The sequence below is a fragment of the Micromys minutus genome (genome assembly GCF_963924665.1).
Source record: "Micromys minutus genome assembly, chromosome: 28".
Taxonomy (NCBI): Eukaryota; Metazoa; Chordata; class Mammalia; order Rodentia; family Muridae; genus Micromys; species Micromys minutus.
Genome location: NC_137963.1, coordinates 17,438,389 through 17,462,045, shown reverse-complemented (window position 1 = coordinate 17,462,045; position 23,657 = coordinate 17,438,389). Strand labels below are relative to the sequence as shown.

Sequence of the window (23,657 nt, the reverse complement as noted above, 5' to 3'; positions counted from 1 at the left end):
AAATTTTAATAAGTACCTGAATTCAATAGGCAAGCAGGTATAATATCCACTCTTAACCATTGCACCATATCTCCACTTTCAAACAAACAAAAAAAAAACCCTAAAACTTCACAGCCTCATGCAGCAAAGTACAGTGCAGCATGCTGTAACCCTAGCTATTTTCTGACCAAGGCAGAAATACTGGGCTGAAAAAAAGAGACTCCATTTCAATGGTTGATATTTTGCCTAACAAGCAAAGGTCCCAGGTTCGACCTCTAGGTCTGAAAAAACAACCATTACCATTTACAGAGTTTGGAAATGAGCACCTGGCCTATTTGTTAGACATTCAAATACAACAGTTTTCAAAATCTGCTAACAGGAAAACATGTTTTCTAGGTAAAGCATATCAAAAAGGTCTGGATTCAGATAAAAATATTAGTGCAAGAAGTACAGCAAAAACGCAACATTTCCATTTGAACTTTCTATTTTTTTTAAAGATTTATTTACTTATGAGTACACTGTAGCTGTCTTCAGACACACCAGAAGAGGGCATCAGATCCCATTACAGATGGTTGTGAGCCACCATGTGGTTGCTGGAAGTTGAACTCAGGACCTCTGAAAGAGCACTCAGTGCTCTTAACCACTGAGCCATCTTTCCAGCCCCGAACTTTCTATTTCTAATTACGATTTTAATTTTTGAAGTACCGCTCATTTTACTGTTCTCATTTTTGTGTGTTTAAACTGCATATGAGTATAATAAAAGACTGATGTATAAATAATTAATCCCATGAAGCTAGAATACATGCTTAATTATTATGCTTTTAACTGAGAGGGAGAGACTGTTATAAAGTTTCCAAGCTTCTCTTTTTTTTTAAGGGTGTCACTAGCCTGAGAAAAACCAGGGTGAGATTTGGTAGCGCGGTTCTTGCATAGCACAGAAAAGTTTCTGGGTTTGATTCCCAGTACTCTAAAAACAAAATCACACCTCAAAGTCTTGCTTAAAGTGGTATGCTTTACCCATTTATTTATTTTCCTTATGGAACCAAATTTCTTCCTATACTTTATAAATACGTTATGACTCGCCAGTCCCAGTTCAGCATGTTTGTTTTCTACTCAGTTGGGCTTCCTTTCCTGTACATTCCATATTGCAGGAAATCTCTCACTTGTACTGGTGCAGACATGCACTCACTATGTCTCCTGGGGTGACTCATCCTAATTTTTAGCACGTCAGCTTACTTAGCATTTCTAGTGAGTCAGTTAGGTAAGCTCTCCCTGCTTGGATCACCACTTACCATCTTGGTTTTCCTGGTTAGAGTCTTCGCTCTAGCTCCAGTGTCACACATATTACAAAGCATACAAAAGTAATGAACAAGTATTTCCTTTTTTTAAAATCACTGGTTATGTCATTTATTTACATTTCAAGTGTTGTCCCCCTTCCCAGCCTCCACTCTGCAAACAAGAATTTCTAAATGAATAAAATACACTCATTTCACAATCACAGATAATATTAAAAACAATTAAAAAAAAACTTACCAAATAGGATAAAAAGCCCATGCGGTGTGATAAACTGAAAAGGATAACAAAATATAACTAAATATAGCACAACTTAAAACCAACTATTTACAATAATATAAAGACAATTTATTCTATTACAGCACTGTTTATGCTTCTATATAACCTATTGACAATTTTCATTTAAATTTCTTAAAACAAACTTCAGCATTGTAACACAAAGCTGGACTCTGTATATGAACCCACCATCCCACTTCCTGAAAGACTTGGATCAGTTTTCCACTCACGTCAGGATTGAGGTTGGTGACCAGCAGAACAGAATTCCCTGGTATACCACTTGCCCCAGGAATGGCCATCCTTCCACTGACAGCAGAGGAGGTGAGTGTTAGAGGACCAAGGGCTCCAGGAACAGCCGAGACAGACAGACCTTTGAAAACACCAACAGTGTTTCTTATATTCTACTCATCTGAAGAATAACATTTGATAGGACAGAACTTAAGCCAAGGAAGTAAACATAAAAAGTGTCAGGATTAATCCTAAAGGTTTTCCAAGGCCAGCTTCCCATAGTCTAATGAAGGATGAGAGGACTATTTGTTGACATTATTCATAATTAATACCATTCATACTGTGCACCACAGAGCAGCTGGACTCAATGGTCTTAGCAACCAGGTAGGAAGCTGGGCAGTGGTGGATCTCTGTGAGTTCTAGGCCAACTGGTCTACAGAGTGAGGACCAGGACAGTGGAAACCTTGTCTCAACCTTCTGCCCTCCGCTCCCCACCACAAAAACCCAGGCGTCTCAGAGGACCTATTATCTACAAACATTTTTCTATCCAGCATCTTTATGTCAAATAAATGTAATTTTCATATTCAAAACTATCAAGGTGGTATACACATGCATAGCCCTTCAACAGAAGTGTCAAAGATGTATGCTGGGTAGTACTATATAATAGCTTACATGGGAAAGCATCTTTTAACCCTGTAAAGTAATAATTTATCGTATTTTGTAACAGAATTTCAGACTTTTAATGCCCTAGGTATTCTTGAACTACTGAAAAGGCTGATGTACTAATTTTAAACCGAACTGTCTCGTTAGTCCCACTATTTACAGCTTTGCTTTAACTATATAGAATATACTTAAAGTATACTTTCAGTATACCTTTTAAGGGTATAGAAACCTCTGATCCTATAAAAGGAGACAACTCTTTACTTATTTATCTTCAAGACAGGGAATGAAACCAGGTCCTAAGCACTAGGCAAACACTGTCACTAGCCATGATGTGCCCCAGCTTCAATGTGCTTCTTTCCGTTTAACATTCTTTTTCCCACTCATCAATAGAATGCCTTTTGGTGGGAGATTCAATTTTGTATCTCTAGCTGGCCTAGAACTCAAAGATCCAGCCTCCTGAGTGCTTCAGCTGGAGAAGTGCACAACCACAACTAACTTAATTTATCTCTCCTTCATACGATCTCCTTCTCACACCCTTCTAATCTAAAGATGCAATTTTGCTAATACCTACAGTGGGCTATATATCAGCTAAAAGTAGAGCTACAGTGTGTGCCCTACTTACTTAGCCTTACAAGTCTCATCAAATTAAACATTCATTAATTTTTCTCATACTCCTTAGTGTCTATTATTCATTGTGTTTTAAAACTACAGTGTGTCTAAACAAAGTATCTGAAACAAAGAAAAACAAATCTTTCACTTCCAAACGAACAAAAATTACACTCTAAGAGATTCTAAAAGCAAACTCTATGGGGGTTTTTATGTTTTGTCTTGTTTCTGTTTTTTGTTCTAAAAATAGCCAGAATGGTCACATAAAGATGTATTACAACGTATTAAACCACCAAACAAACTAGGAGTTAAACTTTATTCTCAAAATCAGTCTTCTTTTCAGTTAATTCTATTCTGCCCAATAGAGAGACAGTAACTAAAATGTCCAGAATTAGAACATTAGAATACAAAAGTAATTGCTGGAGAGAAGCTGCAATACGGTAGGTGTAGAATACAGCTATTACGTTCACAAACAGTTGAAAATCAGTTAATATATGATCAGGTTCATAGCATACCACTTAATTACAAACCTGTTTTATTTATGGAGATAAGACCATAAAGTATATGATTAAAAAAATAAATCATAAAGCTGGGTGGTGGTGGCATCATAGCACTTAGGGGAGGCAAAAATCAGACAGATCTACATAGTGATTTCCAGGACAGCCAGAGCTAGTTCCTACTTGTTAATTATTCCAGGAATAATAATTATTATTCCATAAACATCCCCAGAAAAAATCGCATCCCCTGAATTAGATGTGATACATACCCTGCATTGGTACTATTAAGAACTCACAAAGGTAAAACATTCTCCACAGATGTTCAGTGTTTACGGCTTTACCGGCTATGTTTCTCTCAAATGTGAAGACACAAAGACGAGTAAAACTCTGGTTTGTTCAACACATAACAAGCTTATCAACAAAGAAAGAAGCAAGAAGATCATATGCCTTATCTAACAACCTGCCATGGGTTTAACAGTTTACTAGTTTAATGTAGTTAACCCATAGTTAACTAAGTGATTCATGACACACAGTGGAATTACTGGAGTACACAGTGAAACGAGAATTATTTATAAATGTAAAGATGTTGTACATACAGTTACTGCATGCTTATTATACCTAATGCCTTTATTTTAAGTTGTCCGAATTTCATAAGCTCCTAGAAAACAAAGAATCTCATTTGAAGATTCATTTCAAATTCAACCTGAAAAAACTCACCTGCTGCTTGAGGAAATGCAATGGCTGGGGCAAATCCAGCAGCCCCTGCATATGGAGAGGACATTATACCTGGTGCACCTGTAAAGAAAAAGCTGTAATAAATATATTGCCTGCTATATGTATGTTATCGACACACTGTGAAATATGCTATAAATGGAACTGAAGATGGAATCATATAGGTCAGTCGGTAATCCCGAAAGTACAGAAAGCTCCTGCTACCTCCAAAGGCTGAGACCTTCCAACTGGGTTCAAGGATGAAGCTTAGCTGCTAATGGAGTCTGGACTAGGATGATTCTGGTGTCTACCTAGAGCATTTTTTTCCTAATATGAAAAGACATCAAATGCTTGTTAAACTGTACTGTGTTGAAGGAGTACTTGGCCGATCAATTAAAAAAAATAGACAATCTGGCATGTGCTTTTAATTCCATTTTTGAAACAGCAAGATCATAGATTTCAAGGCGAGCCTGGGCTACACCGCGCGATTCTGTTTAAACAAGCAATATGAGATCAAATATTTGTCACTGAGAATGAGTTACAGAAATTCACATGCTGAGGGTCCTCCCGTCATATAACCCAGAAAGTGGACTATGGAGAAGTCCTAGAGGCTTCACTCTGGACGTTAGGGGAAAGTTTGAGCTACACAGTATGTAACTGCAAAGTACTGTGAGTGCTCTGTGTAGTCTAAACAAACAATGCCAGCATCTTCTCTAGGAAGCCTTGACTATCAATAAAACAAAGCAGTTCCAATGGAGGAATCAAGTGCAAGGTGACCAACTGTAAGACACACAACTGAAAACACCCAGGCAAACCTACAATTATAAGCAATATACAGACTTAGTAATTATGCTGCATTAGCCACTGGGGGCCTATAGATGAAAACTTGAGTAAAAGGGCACAAAACAGTAAGGTGATCAGGGCTAAAGGGAAAGAGAGAATATTATGCTGATGAGGAAAAGAAAGACAAAGCCTTAGAAATAGAAATAGGAAAAAAAAAAAAAAAAAGTGATCCATGGGTCCTGTGGAATACTTCCAAATTAAGTAGACGTCTTTCAACACGAGTTATACCACACACACACCAAAACCAAAACATAGTTTTCAGGGAATAGTAAAAAATCCTACCAAGCAAAAGCTGAGCTTTTTCCATTTGTCTCTCCAGGTGGAGTACTCTGTTGAAAGCAGCCTACATATTTTCATATTATTAAGAGATTACAAATGGGAGCTAAAAGGCTGGCTGCTCTTCCAGAGGTCCTGAATTTAATTCCCAGCAACCACATGGTGGCTCACAACCATCTGTAATGGGATCTAATGCCCTCTTCTGGTGTGTCTGAAAACAGCTACAGTGTACTCATATATACAAAATAATTTGTTTTAAAAAACTTAACTTTTTAAAGAAGGTTGAGAAAGTGCCTTCCATACAAGCAAGAAGACCAGCATTTGATCCTCAGAACTCACATCAAGCTAGGCCTGACAGGGCATGCTTAGAAACTCAACCTTCAGTGGGCAGATACAGTAGATAGTAGACTCACAGTCAATCAGCCTAGCCTAACTGACAATCCCCACACCAATGAGATACTTACTGTCTTGAAGAGAGGTAGATAGAGTCTACATAATGATGCCTAAGCTTGTCTATAGCCTCCACAGGCAAGTAAATATACGTATTTGTGCATGCATATGACCATAAAGACAGACAGATACACACAAAGCCACCATCATACTAAGTGCCACTGGAAGTTTTCATTGTTGAGCTAGAGAAATGGCTCAGTGGATAAGCCTGTTCCAAGTTTTTAGAAAGAATGGCTACATAATATTTTTGTAACTGGCAAAACTTCAAAAGTTCTATTGGTTAGATGCTGTGGTGTAGGTGTCAATTTTCTAATTTTAAAAACTTGATTTTATTTAAGAATACTGATTGCTAAGCCTATTGGCTTATAAATTTATAAACTTATAAGCCTAGCTTAGGCAGGCTCAAGGCCATCCTGGGATGCCCTGTCTTCTTAGTAAACATACATTGAGCATTTAGAAGTAAAGTCTAACACATTTGCAATTTACTGTCTGATGGTTTCAAGGGGGAGACACAACTGTAAGTGTGTACAGACACAACTGGAAAGACAGAACAAGCACAGCACAACACAACCGAGAAATCTGAACGGAGTTATTCATGCCATTCCTACAGCTTACGTTATCTAAGACAAAGTCACTTAACATACTACAAACTTTAGAATAATGCTCTTTTGTTATTAAAAAAAAATTGGTTTTTGAGACAGGGTCTCTTTATATAAGGCTACTTTTGAACTCACAATCCTTGTCTCAGCTTCCTGAGTAATGGGTACATGCAGTACTATATCCATTATCAGTATCTTTATAACTTTAACACACACAAACACACAAACACACACACACACACACACACACACACACACACACGGAAAAACGGTAATAATGTTAATAATTGTGATAAAAACTACTATGTTAAGATATCATTAGGGGTGGTCTTAGAGTTTGCATGGCTGTGAAAAAGACACCATGACCAAGACAACTCTTATATGGACAACATTTAATTGGGGCTGGCTTATAGGTTCAGAGGTTCAGTCCATTATCATCAAGGTGGGAGCACAGCAGCATCTATGCAGGCATGGCACTGGAGGAGTTAAGAGTTCTAGATTTTCAACCAAAGGAATCCAGTAGACTGAGTATCCTCAAGGCATCTAGGAGGAGGGTCTCCAAGCCCACCCCCACAGTGACACACTTCCTCCAGCAAGGCCACACCTATTCCAATAAGGTCACATTTTCTTATAGGGCCACTCCCTGGCCCAAGAATATTCAAACCACCACATTCCACTCCCTGGTCCCCATAAGCTTGCCAAAATATGTCAATCTATTGGGCTACATCTAGCCATAGTATAATGAAAAGTACATTAAGACTAACTTCAAAAATCTTACAATCTCTAACAGTCAAAACAATGTTAAAAGTCCAAAATTCAAAGTCTCTTCTGAGATTTGGCCTATCACTTAATTGTAATCCCCTATAAAATCACAATCAAAAAGCAGATCATCTGGTTCCAACATCAGCATTACCATTCTAAAACATCATAGTTAAATACTAGACTAAACAAGACCAAAAACCAGCTGGGCAAATTCCAAAATCTGCATCTCCTTGTCTGATGTCAAAGTGCTCTTCAGATCTCTAACTCCTTTCATCTTTGTTGTCTGCAACAAACTTTCTCCTGATCTGGTTCTACTCCCTGTTGCAGCTTTCCTTGACAGCTCTGATATCTCAACATCTTAATATCCAAGACAATGTCAACTTCACAGCTTTTTATTCCAATGTCTGGGATCCACACATGATCTTCTGGGCTCCTCCAAAGGGTTTTGGTCACTTCCCCAGCTCTGCCCTCTGTAGCACTCTAGGTCCTGATTGACTCCACTCCACTGCTGCTGCTGTTCTTGGTGATCATCCCATGGTACTGGCCTCTCCAATACTTTGAGGTCTTCTGCTGCAACTAGGCTTCACCAATAGCCTTTCACAGGCTTCTTTGCATGACCCCTGCAGCCTGGGCCATTAAGCAACTGAGGCTGCACCCTCACCAATGGACATTCTAGCCTCTCAGCGTGTCAAGCTTCAGCTGCTCTCCATGACCGCTTTATACCTTCAAAACCAGTAGCAGCTGAGGAACTCTTACACATTACCAAGTCCAACTGCAGCATGAGGTACAACCTTGGTTATCTATGGAACATAACTTCTTTGTGGTCTCAGAAAACACTTAGCTCCAGCTAACCAGCATCGCAAGTCCCTGTAGTCTCTTCTACTTTTGACTCAAAAGCCAGAGCCACATGACAGAAGCTGCCAAGTTCTGATGCTTGTTGGAGCTGGAACATGGCCCCTCTTTCTATGACATTGTCACTAGCTTTCTGTTTTCTCAATTCCTATACTGTCTAAGCTTGTCTCTCCTGGAACTTGCTCTGTAGATAGACTTTGAACTCAAGGGATCTACATGTCTCTTGAATGCTGGCATCAAAGGTATTGTACCACCACGCTTGGATTTAAGCTTTTCTCTAGTTGAAACTTGCTCTATTCCTACCTGGCCTTGAACTCAGATCTGCTTGCCTCTGTCTCATGGGACTGAAGGTGTGTACCACCATGCCTAGGCCTAAGCTTTTCATGGCCACTGTTCCTCAAGATCTGAATCACAGCTGTACTCTCCATTTCTGGACTGTACTTTATTTCAGAATGAAAGTCAAAATGAAAATAATAAGTCTCTTGTTTGACTGCTTATAAATAATAAGCTTAGCAGAGTGGGATCTTGCTTCAAGGTCACTACTCCCTTAATCTGTTTATCTCCTTGAGCATAGGATCCAGCTCCATTCTACTTCCTGGTGCCCTTTAATAGTTGATAAGTACATTTTGTATTTTTTTCATTCAAAGCTTGTTATGATTCATGAAGCTGCTCTTCATGAGACTAAACCAGAGAACAAAGTCTATTCTGGGGTTTCTGAGACTTCCTTTGTCAAAGCAATTAATCTAAACCTATTCACATTAGCTTCAGGTAGGCTCTTTGGACAGTAGCAAAAAGCAGTCATACTCGTCAACAAAATATCACAAGACCAGTTTCTTGGCCACATATTAAAATTCCCCTTTGAACTACGCTTTTGCAGTTAAATCAATCACCCTCAGCAACAAAGTCTTCCATATTCCTACTAAGACAGTCCATTAAGCCCCACTGAAAGCATTCCAAATCCAAAATCCCCAAATCCACATTCTTCCAAATAAAAGCATAGTCAGACCTATCAACCAATACCCCACTCCTGATACCAACTTCTGTCTTAGATAGGCTTGCATGGCTGTGAAGAGACACCACAACCAAGGCAGGTTCAGAGGTTCAGTCCACTATCATCAAGGTGGAGCATGGCATTATTCAGGCAGGCATGGTGCAGGAGGACTTGAGTTCTACATCATCAAAAGGAAGCCAGGAGAAGACTGACCACCCATAGGCAACTAGGAGAAGGGTCTTTCAGCCTACTCCCCACCGTGGCCCACTTCCTCCAACAAGGCCACACTTCCTAAAAGCGTCAAGCATATTCAAACCACTACAGGGACTAAGAAAATTGCTCAGTCCACAAAGTTCTTACTATGAAAACATGAAGGCCTGAGTAGAGACAAGAGAATCCCTGGGGCTTGCTAGCCAGCTAGCGCAGTGACTAAGTGAGCTCCATGTACAGTGGGAGTCTGTGCCTCAGAAAATAAAGTGGAGAGTGACAGAAGATGACAAGTGTGTGCGCACACAATCTTTAACGTCATATAAGAAGGAAAGTGTACTATCTCCAAAACCAAGACAAGCACAGAGGGAATCTGTAGATTATTAGAAACAGACTAACTTTCATATAAGACACAAAACTACTTTTATCTGATAAATTAAGTTTATAACATAGACCCTTTTCTTATTAATAACTTATGTTTAGAACAACCCCCTCTCCACCTGCACTCAAACACACAGGGTTCCTTTGTGTAGCCCAAGCTCTACTGGACTCGATCTATAGACCTGGCTGGCCTCAAGTGTTGAGATTAAGGGTATGTACCACCACACCCAGACTAAAAAACAATTCTTAACTGTATTTTTCAAAGGTTCTCCTCTTGTCCTACTAATAGAGCATATTAATCACGAAGACACAAACACACACACACACACACACACACACACACACACACTCACTCACTCAATTATTGCAATAAAGCTCATTCTGTATTGTTAGACAAGTTCTGGCAAGCTTAAATTTGCCCTAATTTCTTTAACTCTGTACTGAAATGGTAATGAGAAAGACAAAAACTTTTACTTTAAAATAGAACTACAAGCTAAACCAATTAGTTGTTTTAATTCTTTAACTTTCCCACTTAGAAACTGAGGCCAGGTATCACAGTACAATTCTTTAATCACTGCACAGAAGCAGGTGGGTCTCTAAGTGAGTTTCAGGATAGACTGGGCTACACAGAGAGACCTTGTCTCAAAAAACAAACAAAAGGTGGATGAATTTAATACTACCCTAGGCACCAACAATATTCTAAGGTGTTATTTGAAGAGGAAAACAAATTATAAGGCTATTAAAATTTAATTTTTCTGAATAATAAACCTTACTTTTTAGAGGTATAAAACTAAAAAGTGGCACGTATTAATTGACATGTACAAAGTAGCCAATCAAAAAAAATTTTTTTGCCTTTATATAAAGGTTGTATTTTTTTTTAAAACTCTGTGGTTGTTTGAGACATGATCTCTAGTATAGCCCTGGATGTCTTGGAACTCACTATGTAAACCAGGATGACCTCCTACTCAGACATTCTAAAGGTTTACAGAGGTAATTTAAAAGGCAAATTATTTTCAAGGTCTATTTAATGTAAAACATTAATATGCACACAGCCTAAGACAAAGATAAAATTTTATTGCTAAAGTAGTAAAACGGAATAAAATCAGCTTTCTTTGACTAAGGAAAAGACATTGCTAATTTAGGACACTGATTTAGAAGTTATTACTTTGAAAAAAGAATAATTTTTCTCAAGAGCACTTAATGTCAAAATTTTGTTTAGAAATCTGCACATACAAAATTTTTAATGGTAATTTAAAATTACCATTAAAATAATTAATAATTATTTTAAAGCAAGTAAGTAGTTTTTGGGTAATACTAATGAGTTAATGTTAGAAAAATAAGTTGGAACATAATTTCGGCTCCTGTGTGTTTTGTGAACTAAAAGAACTACCTTATATTAAGGCTTAATTTATGGGCATATTTGTTCCACGATTTCCCTTAGAAATCCCGAGAGAGCATAAGAAGGCAGATACAAGTATGTGAAACTTGTAACTTCAGAAGAGCTGCCATGACTGAACAGGGAACTACTCACCGAAAGCAGCAGCCATAGGAGGTTCAAGGGATGGCTGGCTGTCACCAGTGGGAAGGTCTAAGCGAGTGAAGTCTCTGCTTTTGTCATTGTTGTATTTCACATTAAGGCTGGTGAGCTTGGAGAAGTCAATACGGAGGGTGCAGCATGCATTATAGATATTCTGGCCATCCAGAGCCTAAAGCAGATGAGAACAAAACTGGTGTTTCGTTGAGATCACACTGACAAACCAAGGAGCCTCTTTATCTGAGACAGTGGCAATCCAGCAACTAGCAGAGTGCAAAGGCCAAGAGTGCAGAGAACTAGGTACTCTCTTGTTGTCTGAAGTGATCAGATCAAATGGAGAAAAACGTGCAAAGGCTCGGGAAATAGAATGGTATGTTACTCATAATATATAAAATATTAACTGTCATACTTTATTTATTTTGTACTTGCTTTTTTTGAATAAGGAACAAAGGAAGTCACTCTTAATTAAAGATCAGTAATGAGTCCCTTCCTAGGAATAAACTGTACAGGTGGGTTACCTGGCTACTTACTACCTACTTTCACAAATAACCAAATTTGTAAAAACAGACACAGAAACCAAAGACTATGACAATTATAAACATAATATTAAAAACCCCACGAAGCAAGAGGAATAGGAAATTCAAGGCTGTATTTATTTCTCAAACTACGGAAAACAAAAGTGTGTTCAACTTCAGTCTCCATCTCTAAACCACTATGAAGCAGAATTAACATTAACGACAGCTCTCTTGGAGAGCTCATGAATCTAATGTGACCAAATGTGTCACTTCGTTTCATTACAACAAAAATTAAAGATTCATGCGCTTAAAATAAAAAAAAACCCTAAGTTGATAGTAGCGTATTTCTTAATGTTTCCTATCTTTATCAACTCAGAGATAAATAATAATGAGAGCTGAATTACAAAAGCAGTGAAATCAGTGTCTGGCTGATTAAAAACGAGTAAATGAAACCAGAGGCAGACATCTAGTTATCAGTCAGACTGCACCAGGAACACTACATGTCAGCACAGATTTAAACACAACAGACAGCAATTTGTCTTGGCGGTCTGAGAACTGGTAGACTGCAGATGCTTCCGACGGAAGAGCTGTAAGCTTCAGCGTGTAAGAAAGAACATAGGAAACGACAGATTTCAACTGTCAAGGATCACAATGAAGCACAAGATAAACTGGGGCAAGTGAGACGTGATGGCTCCTTCAGATGTCTCCGAAGAGAGTGACTAAGAGTGAAAGACAAAGTGTAATCACCATTTTGGCATACTGTGCATTCACTGGATCAGCATACTGAAGCAAGGCTTGAAACTGATTATTCTTTGTAAAGGTGATAATCTTCAACACCGTGCCAAATTTAGAAAATATCTGGAAAAAAAAGATATTCATTTATTTATTTATGTGTGTATGTATTTATTTATCCTACTTTGTTTTTCTAGGTTTCAGTTTTGATTTTTTTTTTCCCCCTTTGGATGCAGGGACCCATATAAGCTAGGCTGATTCCTGCCTCTACCCTTCCAGAGTTGGATTACAGGCATCTATCACATTACACGGTGACTTCTGAATAACCATTTGACTTTAGGGTTTTTGCTTGCTTGTTTGCTTGCCATCCATTAATATATAAAACATAAATAATTTTGTTACAATTTCTGGTACAAAATGTCTTAAAGCCTAAGATGTTATTATTTCAATGCCTACACATGTTGCTGGCACACCACAGGTACTGAACATCTAACCAGTTATAGTTGTACAAATGGTACAAATTCTAAAACACAAGGTAACAACTGTAATTAACTAATAGTTTGATGAAATATCACAAGTGTATGAATTGGAAAAAAGTCAAATGAGTCAATAATTTGCTTCATCCTTCTAAGTCATCAGCTACTTCTAAGGCTTCTTTCTATAAGCGGATACAAAATGCTCAAAGAAAACCTTGTTCAACTAATTCAATAATTATAAGAGACTTTACTAAATGCTGCCAAAAAAAAAGAAAGCAATAAAATTTTCTGCTTTGTTAAAAAAAATAAACAGGCAAAAGATACCGTAAGTTTTATTTATTTATTAAGATGTATTTATTATTATTAAGACAATAAACAGGCAAAGGATACTATAACAAAAGTATAAGAAAAATAAGAGGAGAGAGGGCTGAGGTTAAATGGGATTCTAGTGAGAGCAGGAAAGTGGTTAAGGCCAGTCTTCTTGAAATTTCTTCTGTTACGAGAAATAAAAAAGCTAGGGGGCTGGAGAGACAGCCTAGTGGTTAAGAGCATTGGCTGCTCTTCTAGAGGTCCTGAGTTCAATTCCTGACAACCACATAGTGACTCACAACTGTCTGTAATAGGATATGATGCCCTCTTCTGGTGTCATTAAGACAGTGATGGGGGTACATGCCTTTAATCCCAGCTCTTGAAAGGCAGAGAAAGTAGATTTCTGTGAGTTCAGGATTGAGGCTAGTCTCAAAAAATAATAAAATAAAAAGAAGGAATAAACGAGAATACAGGGAAATAGTCCTAATAGATCTATAGTTACCAGTGCTCATTTACTTTTATTTATTTTTCCAGGGTGAGGGTCAAATCTATTCCAGAGATCTAGCTGCTTCTGTCTAAGAGCTGGGATTAAAGATATTTTGCTTGCTGCTATATACCACTGTGCACCTGGTTTCCGCAGAGGCCAGAGACCATGTGAGATCTCGCAGAACTGAAGTAACACAGTTGGTTGCTTGATCACTCTGTGTGGATGCTGGGAATCAAATCTATGGAAGAGCTGCCAGTACTCATACAGCTGAGCCATTTCTACAGCCCCTCTAGGTGATTTTAGAGGCTGTTTCAGGATGAAAAGAAAAGAAGACCCACCCAGAATGTGGGCAGCACCATCCCTTCTGGGACTGAATAAAAAGAAACAAAGGAGGAAGCCATCTTAACACCTAGTTTATTCTCTGCCTCCTGACTGAGGACACAAAATGACCTGCTGAGTCCATCCCTGCAGTTACTGTAAAGTCAGTCTTGCCTTCTCTGCCTTGATGCACCTGAACCCTCAAACTGTGAGTCAAAATAAACCCTTTCTTCCTTTAATTGCTTTTGTATTCTGTCACAGAAATGAGAAAAGTGATTAACACACCAAGATTACAGAACAGCATTAGAGCAAGATTCAAACCAGCTCCTCTAACTTTAACCACACTATCTCTTGGATGGTGTGGTGGTTTGAATCAAAATGGCTGCAATAGGCTCATACCATTCGAAAGGATTAGGATTAAGAAACGTGACCTTGTTGGAAGAAGTGTTACTGAGGGTGGATTTAGTGATTTCAAAAGGCCATGCCATGCTCAGAGTTTCTCTTAGGCCTAAAAGTTCAGAATGTAGGCCTCAGCTACTGCTCCAACCCCTGCCTCCCTCTTCAGTGTTGAGGGAGAGGACTTAAAGTAAGTGAAGGAAGACTCCGTAAGGAGGAAGCATTTGGGACAGATCCCAAACCCAAGAAACACAAAGGGATGTAAAGACAGAGCTAACCTGGAGGCCAGAGAACAGAGAGACAGACAGGGCACCAGAAAGGCCAAGGTGTTAAGGGGAAAATGCTGGGTACTAAGGCTGTGGAAGGGGGAAACATTTGTCTGTGGGGCCTAACGGGCTATGGTGAAGATTTTTCTTTTTCCAACTGCACTGGGAAGAATTAAACAATGATTTCTGTAACTAAAGACTGAGAGTATTAATCCAACTGATGGTACTGAAGATTGAAAATAGTCCAGGTCTCTAGGAACTTCTATATGAAAAAAAGTCTATTAGTTTCCAGGAAAAGATAACTAGGCTGTTAGGCATGACCTCATGACACTGATTAACACACCTGCTGGGTGGTGGCAGTGTTGAGTCATAGGTTTAAAATTATCTTTTATAAGAATATAAATTACCTCAGCATTACTGAAGCAAATGTAAACTCTCTATTGATGGGTGATATAGGTTATTATCTTTGTGAAATAAACAAAATAAAAACCAGTTACAATTCAAGCCTCCAGTGCTTTGATTGTTAAATGCTACTTTGTGAAATAAACAGAAAACAAATTTAACTGAACAATGCGACCTATCATTAACTTACTGAACCGTTTTTAGGGAAGGACAAGGGTGTCTATGAACACCACTGTTAAAGCATCTAGGACATGCTTTACAGGTGTACTTATTTTGAAACTGGTACTCAGATAATTACTGAAAGGAATAAAGTAGTCATACTAACTAGTAGTATAATCAGAATTTACATGCACAGTAAAGAACACGGGAAGTCCCATCATAAATTAATATAATGATGGGCAAGTAAAAGGCTGTTTAAGAGCTCTAGATTACTTATAATTTTTGAGTTTAGATACATTTCATTTTTGTACATACACACACACACACACACACACACACACACACACACACACACACACAACTCTTTATTTAGTCATATAGATCCAAAGGCATGTGTGGTACTTTGAATGAGCATGCCCTCAACAGGCTCAAACATTTGAGTACTTGGTCCCTAGAAACTGTAATCAGGGAACAGAATATTGTAGTGACAGACCTGGCCATGGCTGGTTTTTTGAGAAACATTAAAGACTTTGGGATTCTGAATTAGAAAAGTGACTGGACACTATAAGCAGAGCTTACTAGGCCATCCTGGTAGAAGTTTGAAAGACAACAGTGCTGAAAGCTAAGAGGACTGTGGAGGCCTGCCTTAAGATGTTTCTGAGGGTGAATACCATTAGCAGCTGGTCTAGAGACCATTTTTTTGTGATATTTTTGCTATTTTCTGCCCTTGTCCTAAGAATTTGCCTGCAACTTAATTTAAAAGTAAGAGACTAATTTCTTTAGTGGAAGAAATTTCAAGACAGCTTAGTATTGACTCTGCCCTGTGGTTATTAGTAATTACACTTGTGCAGATCTACAGTGAGTAAGAGTAAGTTAAGGGAAAAAAGTACAAAAGGCACAATTTGAAGAGAAGACAACAAGAAGAGCCCCTAGAAAGGAGCCAAGGCTTGTGCTGAAAGAGTAAAGAATAAGTAAGGAGAGGCTCGCCCTGAAATGAAATAGAGAGAGAGGTGCTCTCCAGCAAAGCTTCTACCCGCCAGGCTACCAACTTATCTAAAGAAAAGGCATTAGGAATTTTCTGCTATGGGAAAAAAAACAACAAAAGCCACTACACATGTGTTTCAAGGGGGTTAGGATCCATCCCAAAGCAAGCAGCTGAACATGGTGGTGTCATCCATGTGGTTCTAACTTTAGAGTCATGAAGGATACAACAGTAAAGAGGTCATGAAATCTTCCAGGATTAGGAGAACCACTAATGCCAGGCATGTCCCTATACAAAGGCCCTGAGAGGGCAAACAGCCTGGACTGCACTGGGGATGCCAGCATATTAAACACGCCAGAGCTATGAGGTATCTACCAAGGAAAACTGCACACGGGGAATGAAACAAGCCAAGCGAAGAGATCTATCTTTACAGGCAGCAAAGTTGGAAAGATGGAGTCATCTAAGCTGTTTTGACACTGAACATGGAGCCACATGGTTTACAATTTGCCCTGCTGAGCTTCAATCTTATTTTGGTTCAGTATTTTCTTACTATGCCTCCATTCCTCCCTTTTGGAATGGTAATAATGTACATTCTGTGCTACTATAAATTTTGCTTTTTGATTTTACAGGAGATTACAGTTAGGAACTTCCTTGAGTTCTAAAAGGGAGTTTGAACCTTTAAACATTGCCGTTCAAAGTAGCAAGGATCTATCCAAAGCAAGCAGCTAGCACACAGTGGTTCTCCTTAACTGTACAAGATTCCACAACACCTTTACTCATGTGTCCTTCATGATGCTAAAGCCAAACCCACATAGACGACACTGCCATGTTCAGTTGCTTGCCTAGGATTAAGGCCTGGCCCCCTTAAACCATAAGAGACTGAAAGACTATGGGAACTTTTGAAAGTGAATGAAGTGATTTTACATTATGACATAGCCACAAGCCTATAGTTGCTATGGAGATGCCAAGGAGCCGTAAGAGTGGCTCCCAAAGGCTCATGTTTAAATACTTGGTCCCAAATTGGTGAAACTGTTTGGAAAGGATTAGGACATATAGCCTTATTGGAGGAAATGTGTCTAGTTTTACCCACCAGAAAATCGTGTTTTCAGGTGATCTTTCAATTGGTAAATTTTAAATATTTAAAATTTAAATTTTACTAGCTCCAATTTCGTAGACTATCTTTGATAAGATAGTTTAGATGTGCTAACAAATGATCTACAAAGATTATACTGGATTACAAGTGACTATCTAACACAATGCATATCATATATGTTATATACTGAAGCTTACTATATATCTTCCCTTTAGAATTAAAAAAATGTATTTATGTATATGTATTTCTGTGCATGCACACATATATTCATGTGTTCAACAGTACAAGTGAGGAAGTAAGAGGAAAAATTTCAGAAGTCAGATCTCTTCTGCCATATGGGTCCAGGGACTAAATTCATGTCACTGGGCTAAGAGGCAAGTGCTCTTACCTGCTGAGCCATCTCACTGGCTCCCACCTCAGACTTTTAACTGAAAATATTCAAATATAAGAAGGAACAAATAAGTAAATAAATAAATTAGTTGTATTCAGTGGGGACAAAAATTTTGAAGAGACTAAAACTTTCTAGATTTTATCAACGATATTATACTTCATTTTTTTTCATGCTTAGCTATTAAAAAAAATTAAACCTATAATCCTAACACTCAGAAAATGGGCCCCATGGGCTCATATATTTAAATGTTTAGTCACCGGGGAATATAATTCTTTCACAGGATTAGAAGTATGAGGTACCTTGTTGGGGAAAACGTGTTCATCACTTGAGGCAGGCTCCAGGGTTCTAAAAACCCACGCCATTCCCAATCTCGCTTTCCTGTGGCAGGATACAGCATCCAGCTATTTCTGGAGCACTACTCCTGTCTGACGCCATGTTCCCTCCCATGACAATGAATAAGTCTCTGAATGCTTTCTTTTGTACAAACTGCTCTGCATAGTTTCTTTTCACAGCACTAAAGCAATGACGGAGGTTTTGCTATGAGCTGGACTTGATTCTGTAGAAATCCTCCTGTTTCAGCCTCTCAAGTGCTAGAATTATAAGTGTACTACCAAACCTGGCAAAATTTAGACGTTCCTATCTACTGTTTTCCCTGCTGTGTTTGGCATTGTTATAATTACTGGTATTAGGGAATGAACATAGAACTCATGCATGAAAGTTCCTCATTGCACATGCTCTACCACCACTCAGCTGCACCCCAAGCCTTCAAGTTAGGCCAAGTGTAGGGACACACATCTTTAATACTAGTGCCTGGGAGACAGAGGCAGGCAGATATCTGGGGGTTCAAGACCAATCTGGTCTGTATAGCAAATTCTAGGACAGTGGTTCATAGGTCTCAAAAACACAAAATTTAGAAGAGAAGACAAAAAAAATCAAATCAAAACAAAAACCTGATATAATTTCTTCTATAAAATCAGGATAGTAAATTTCTTCCTATTATATAAGCAAATAATGTATTTGATCAAATCAGTAAAAAACCAACCCCCCCCCCCCCTTTAAAGACAGGGTCTATGTAGCTCTGGCTATCCTGGAACTCGGTTTGTAGATTATGCTGGACTTGAATTCACAAATATTCGTCTGCCTCTGCCTCCAAGTGCTGGGATTAAAGTATCCCATCACATCCAATTTATAAAACAAACAATAACTATCAAAAATTACGAAAAAAGCAGGTTTGATTCTGCTTTCAGAAGAGTTGTTCCTTACCTGATGGAGAACTTCCAGAGTGACAGGGTAAAATAGGTTTTCAATAATTATCCGGAGCACAGGGCTCTGCCCAGGTAGCAATGTGCCTTCATTGGAAGTAGCTCCAGGAAGGGACAGGTTTCCTGACTGGACTGCACTGACAGCCTGCAGTGCAGCTTGGGCTCTCTAGAAAACAAGGCAAAAAATAAATAAAAAAGAAAAATGAGCACTCTTGATCACAGAAGCAGTGCGTGTACCCTGAAGCTCATCCGACATGATACAAATCCTGGCTACACCTCTCAAGTTTGCTGTGTTTAAGAGCAAAGTTTTGTGTTTGGTTTCTTTCCGTCCCCCTTTCTTTTCTTTCTCTCTTCCTTCCTTTCTTTCTTATGGGGCTCAGGAGATAGTTCAACCAATAAAGTGCTTGTTGTGTAAGCACAAGGATCTGAGCTTGTTCCTTAAATCTACATGAAAAAGCTGAAAGTGGGAGCAGTGATACATGCACGCTTCTAGTCCCAGCACTATTACGTTGGGAGTGAGGGTTTCTATGTGTGGTCTTGGCTGTCATGGAGCCCATGTAAATGTGTCTGTTGTACGTGGGGAACACAGGCCATCAGTAGAAGTGGGCCTCCCTGCTATGAATATCAGCCAACAGCTTGTTTAGCTGAGGAGCATATTCACAGGCCTGAGCTGCCCTGCAAAGGGAAGTAGAAACCCAGACAAGGAAAACAAGGTATTCACGGTGGGTTTCCATGGGGATAGGGAGCTTCAATGCTAGCTATAGGCGGGGCAGCTAATGTCATGAGACAGCCTGGGAAGGGTGAAGAGGTCCATGGGGTAGACAAGCTATGAACTAGTCTGTTGAGTCTAGAGTGTGATCAGGCTAACCTGTCGTTCGGGTAACCTGACAAAGGGTGTTAGTGTAAGGCAAGCTTCTAATACACTTCTACTGAAATGAAAAAGGGTGTTCTATGAAGCTAATGGTTCAGAACTGTGGCAAGAGGAACAGAAGGTGTGAAGTAATTTTGGTTTTGTGGTATTTTTGTTACATTTTCCAGAATGAAAAATTACTGAAATAAAGGATACATGTCAAATACAAAAGATAACTTGAAGGGGTTCCCACTGGCCCAATCTGAGAATTTTGAACATCAAAAGTAATACATAAACAAGAATCCCTAAGTCCATAATGTTAACAGCTCGTAAGACTAGCACTTATGGTAAATCCATATACATGCGATATTACTTCTTCCCCCTTTTAAGTAAAGGTAGGCCCTCCACATCTTTAGGTATATCATCTAAACACGGATGGAAAATCTGTCTCTGCTAGCAGTTCTTAACCTTTAGGCTGTGACCCCTTTGGGGGCTGAATGACCCTTTTACAAGGACTCCTAAGACTATCTGAATAACAGAAAATTACATTATAATTCATAACTAGCAAAATTACACTTACAAAATAGCAATGAAAATAATTTTATAGCTGGAGGTCACCACAACATGAAAGTGTTGAGACCTACTGATCTATACTGAACATGCAAACACCCCGTTTACTTGTCATTAAGCCTTAAACAAAACAATATAACAGTTGCCTTGGAGCTTTTGTTAAAACTAGGTCTCACTATTATGTAGCTAAGTCTGGATTAGAATTTGTGCTCCTTCCTAAATGCTGAGGATTACAAGAGTATGTCAGCACATCTGGCACTATTACAATGATTTGCATAGCCTTCACGTTGCACTAGATATTAGATAATCTAGAGGGTATTTAAAGTATACATAATAATGTATGCTATGGTATACACAGATTTTACACCACTGTACAAAAGTACCTTTAGCATCCTTGGGTTTTAAAATGAGAATCCAGTCAACAGCCAACCAAACTACTACCCTCCCCAATGGGTAATAGGAGAGCTTTCCTTCTTCCATAGTACAGAAACCTGGTAAACACGACTATGTCACTTCTACATGTACTTGTCAAAGATACATATTCTGAATTAAATCACGAGAAAATGTTAGACCAACACACATTGAGGGATGTTACAGGAAATAAACTGCCTTTCATTTTCAATGAAACGATGCTAAGGACATCAGATTAAAAGAAAGGCAGAATTTGTCTAAAATCACTAAAAAGACATAACCAAACAGAACATACATGTGAATCTAACTATATCATTTTGCCATATGCAGGTATTAATAGAACAATTAGCAAAATATGAGTGTGATCTACAGATGACAGGTGTAAAGTATTAATATTAATCTCTTAGTTTTTTTCTTTTTGGGGCCAGTAGTAGAGACTGGACTCAAGGTCTCATGCACACCAGGTAAGCATCCTACCAGAGCCTTCCTGAAGTGCTTTTCTACTTCAAGATAAAGTTACAGGAAGTTACAGGAAGTTACTTGAGCTGGTCTTAAAATATACTATGTGGCTCAACAGATCTTGTACTCATGATCCTCCTAAGTAAATGGGATTACAGGCCTGTGCCACCAACCTAAGCTAGGGTGACTACCCAACTCTAGTCTATAAAAGAAATTTCCTCATTTGTACACTGCATATACAAAAATCAGTAAATAATGAAGAATGATTGGTCAAACACTCAAAAGGCTTGAAAACTGAAACTTTATACTTCACCTGCATTTTTAAAAGATATAGTCATTTATTTTCTGTAGATGAGTACACTGTTGCTGTCTTCAGACACACCAGAAGAGGGCATCAGATCCCACTACAGATGGTTGTGAGCCACCATGTGGTTGCTGGGAACTGAGCTCAGAACCTCTGGAAGAACAGCCAGTGCTCTTAACTGCTGGTCCATCTCCCCAGCCCCCACATTTTTTCTTACAGTTGTATGTAATATTCTCAAATCTTACAATATTTATTTTTAAAACTGAAGTGAAAAAGTACAATCTGCTTAGTCTGTATAATATTAACTATATACTGCATTATGTATATGTATGTGTGTGTGAGTATACATATTTATTTCAGGGCTGACCTTTTGCTGTAGGCTAAAATCTTCAGTGTACTTTTCCCAAGGGAAGACTATTTCTCTAGCTTTTAGCTTTTCTTAGTTGCTTGAATTTCTTTATGCAGAGGTCTTGTGTCTTCCACCTCCACCCCACATGAAAAGTTTTAGTATGTAGCCATAGCTGGCCTCAAACTCAGCTTCCTTTTCCCCCAATTTTATTGGATATTCTCTGTATTTACATTCAAATGTTATACCCTTCCCCCCATTCCCCTCCCTCCTCCCCCTTAACTTGTTTCCATGAAGGTGCTCCCTCTCCCAATCACCCTCTCCACCTCAGTGCCTTGGCTGCAAACTCGGCCTAAGTGCTAAAGTTACAACATGTCCCTTCATGCTTAGCCACAGTTATTTCTTAAAAGTGGAAATAATTGAAAATGTGCATCGAAATAAAAAGTTCTACAAATTTAATATGACTTCCATTTTCATATATTCAATTAGAAAATTTTAATCATAGAATTGATATTTTAAATAATTAATTATGGTTTTTAATTTCTGTTTACAGATTTACACTGTGAAATGCTTGTGTTCTTAGCACTTTGCTATAATGAACTTTACTAAAATAAGTGCCTTTCTCAAACTTGGAAGCCTTTTATCTTTTGTATGCTTAACAAATCGCAGCTTTTACACTTATATTTGTTCTTTTTTTCTTTTGTTTGACTCTGTTTTGAAACAGGGCTTCACTATGTAGCTCCAGCTGTCCTAGAACTCGCTGTGTAGAGCAGGCTGGCCTCAATTTCACAAATCTCCTACTGTCTTTGCCTCTCATGCACTTGAAAAGCTATGCGCCGAGAAAATCTTTTTTTTTCCTTTTGAAACAGGGTTTCCCTATGCAACAGAACCCTGGAACTCCCTATGCAGACCAGGCTGGCCTTGAACTCACAAGAGGTTTTTCTGATTCTGCCTCCCAAGTGCTAGGATTAAAGGTGTGACCTACCATACCTGGCTGAGAAAATATAATATACAGAATATTTCCCAAATTTGCACATGTGCACAGGACACATTAATCTGTCTCCATTCTAATGTTAGTAAACGAGGAGTTTTATGTCAATGCATTCTTTACATATTATAATACAAAATAACCCAATATTAAATTCCCAAAGCATTATCACCTTAAAATATTTGTGAATTAAAAGAACCTTATTAATTTAAAAAAAGTAATTTTGTAACCTTACTTTTATAAGAACATTTAGTATCATTACTTCTCAAAACTATTCTCTGTAGCCAACACTATGGGGTGTCTAGGGCCCAGCTTTGCTTTAAACATGGCTCTGCCTCTTTTACTTCATTCTGGCCTTCTCAGTAAGATGTTTATTAGAGAATGAGGATGGTACTGCTTTTACAGGTTTGAAAACCAACTCAAACTTCATTTGAAATTTTAATTGGTGTGTATGAGGTGGGGGATACCAATCAAAAAATGATACAGGCTTAGAATTAACAGACAACTGTAAGATCAGTATGTGAACTGTTCTACACACTCCACAAATTGAGGAGGATGAGATTTAATTAGTGCTATCTTACAGCCAACGGATTCCTGTGATAAAGACTAGATTTTACCCATTCAATATCACAGCTGGTGTCTCAAGCGATGGCAATGGGGGCTCCAGTCTTTAATCACATCAGGCAAATCTCTGTGACTTTGAGGCCAGCCTATTTTACAGAGTGAGTTCCACAACAGCCAGGAATACACACACACACACACACACACACACACAAAAAAAACCTGTCTTGTA

General features: G+C 38.5%; 1 protein-coding gene across 2 annotated transcripts in view; it reads right to left on the bottom strand.

Annotated features, from left to right (window-relative positions):
- PTBP3 (polypyrimidine tract binding protein 3) overlaps window positions 1-23,657 on the bottom strand; it is an 80,102-nt gene that overhangs the window by 10,338 nt on the left and 46,107 nt on the right. For both annotated transcript variants that reach the window (XM_080940281.1, XM_080940282.1), the window contains 6 exons: window positions 18,938-19,102; window positions 12,411-12,521; window positions 11,146-11,320; window positions 4,260-4,337; window positions 1,779-1,918; window positions 1,513-1,546 (listed from right to left, as the gene is read on the bottom strand). In XM_080940281.1, coding sequence (XP_080796407.1) covers window positions 1,513-1,546; window positions 1,779-1,918; window positions 4,260-4,337; window positions 11,146-11,320; window positions 12,411-12,521; window positions 18,938-19,102 — 703 coding nt within the window. The remainder of the gene's footprint in view (window positions 1-1,512; window positions 1,547-1,778; window positions 1,919-4,259; window positions 4,338-11,145; window positions 11,321-12,410; window positions 12,522-18,937; window positions 19,103-23,657) is intronic.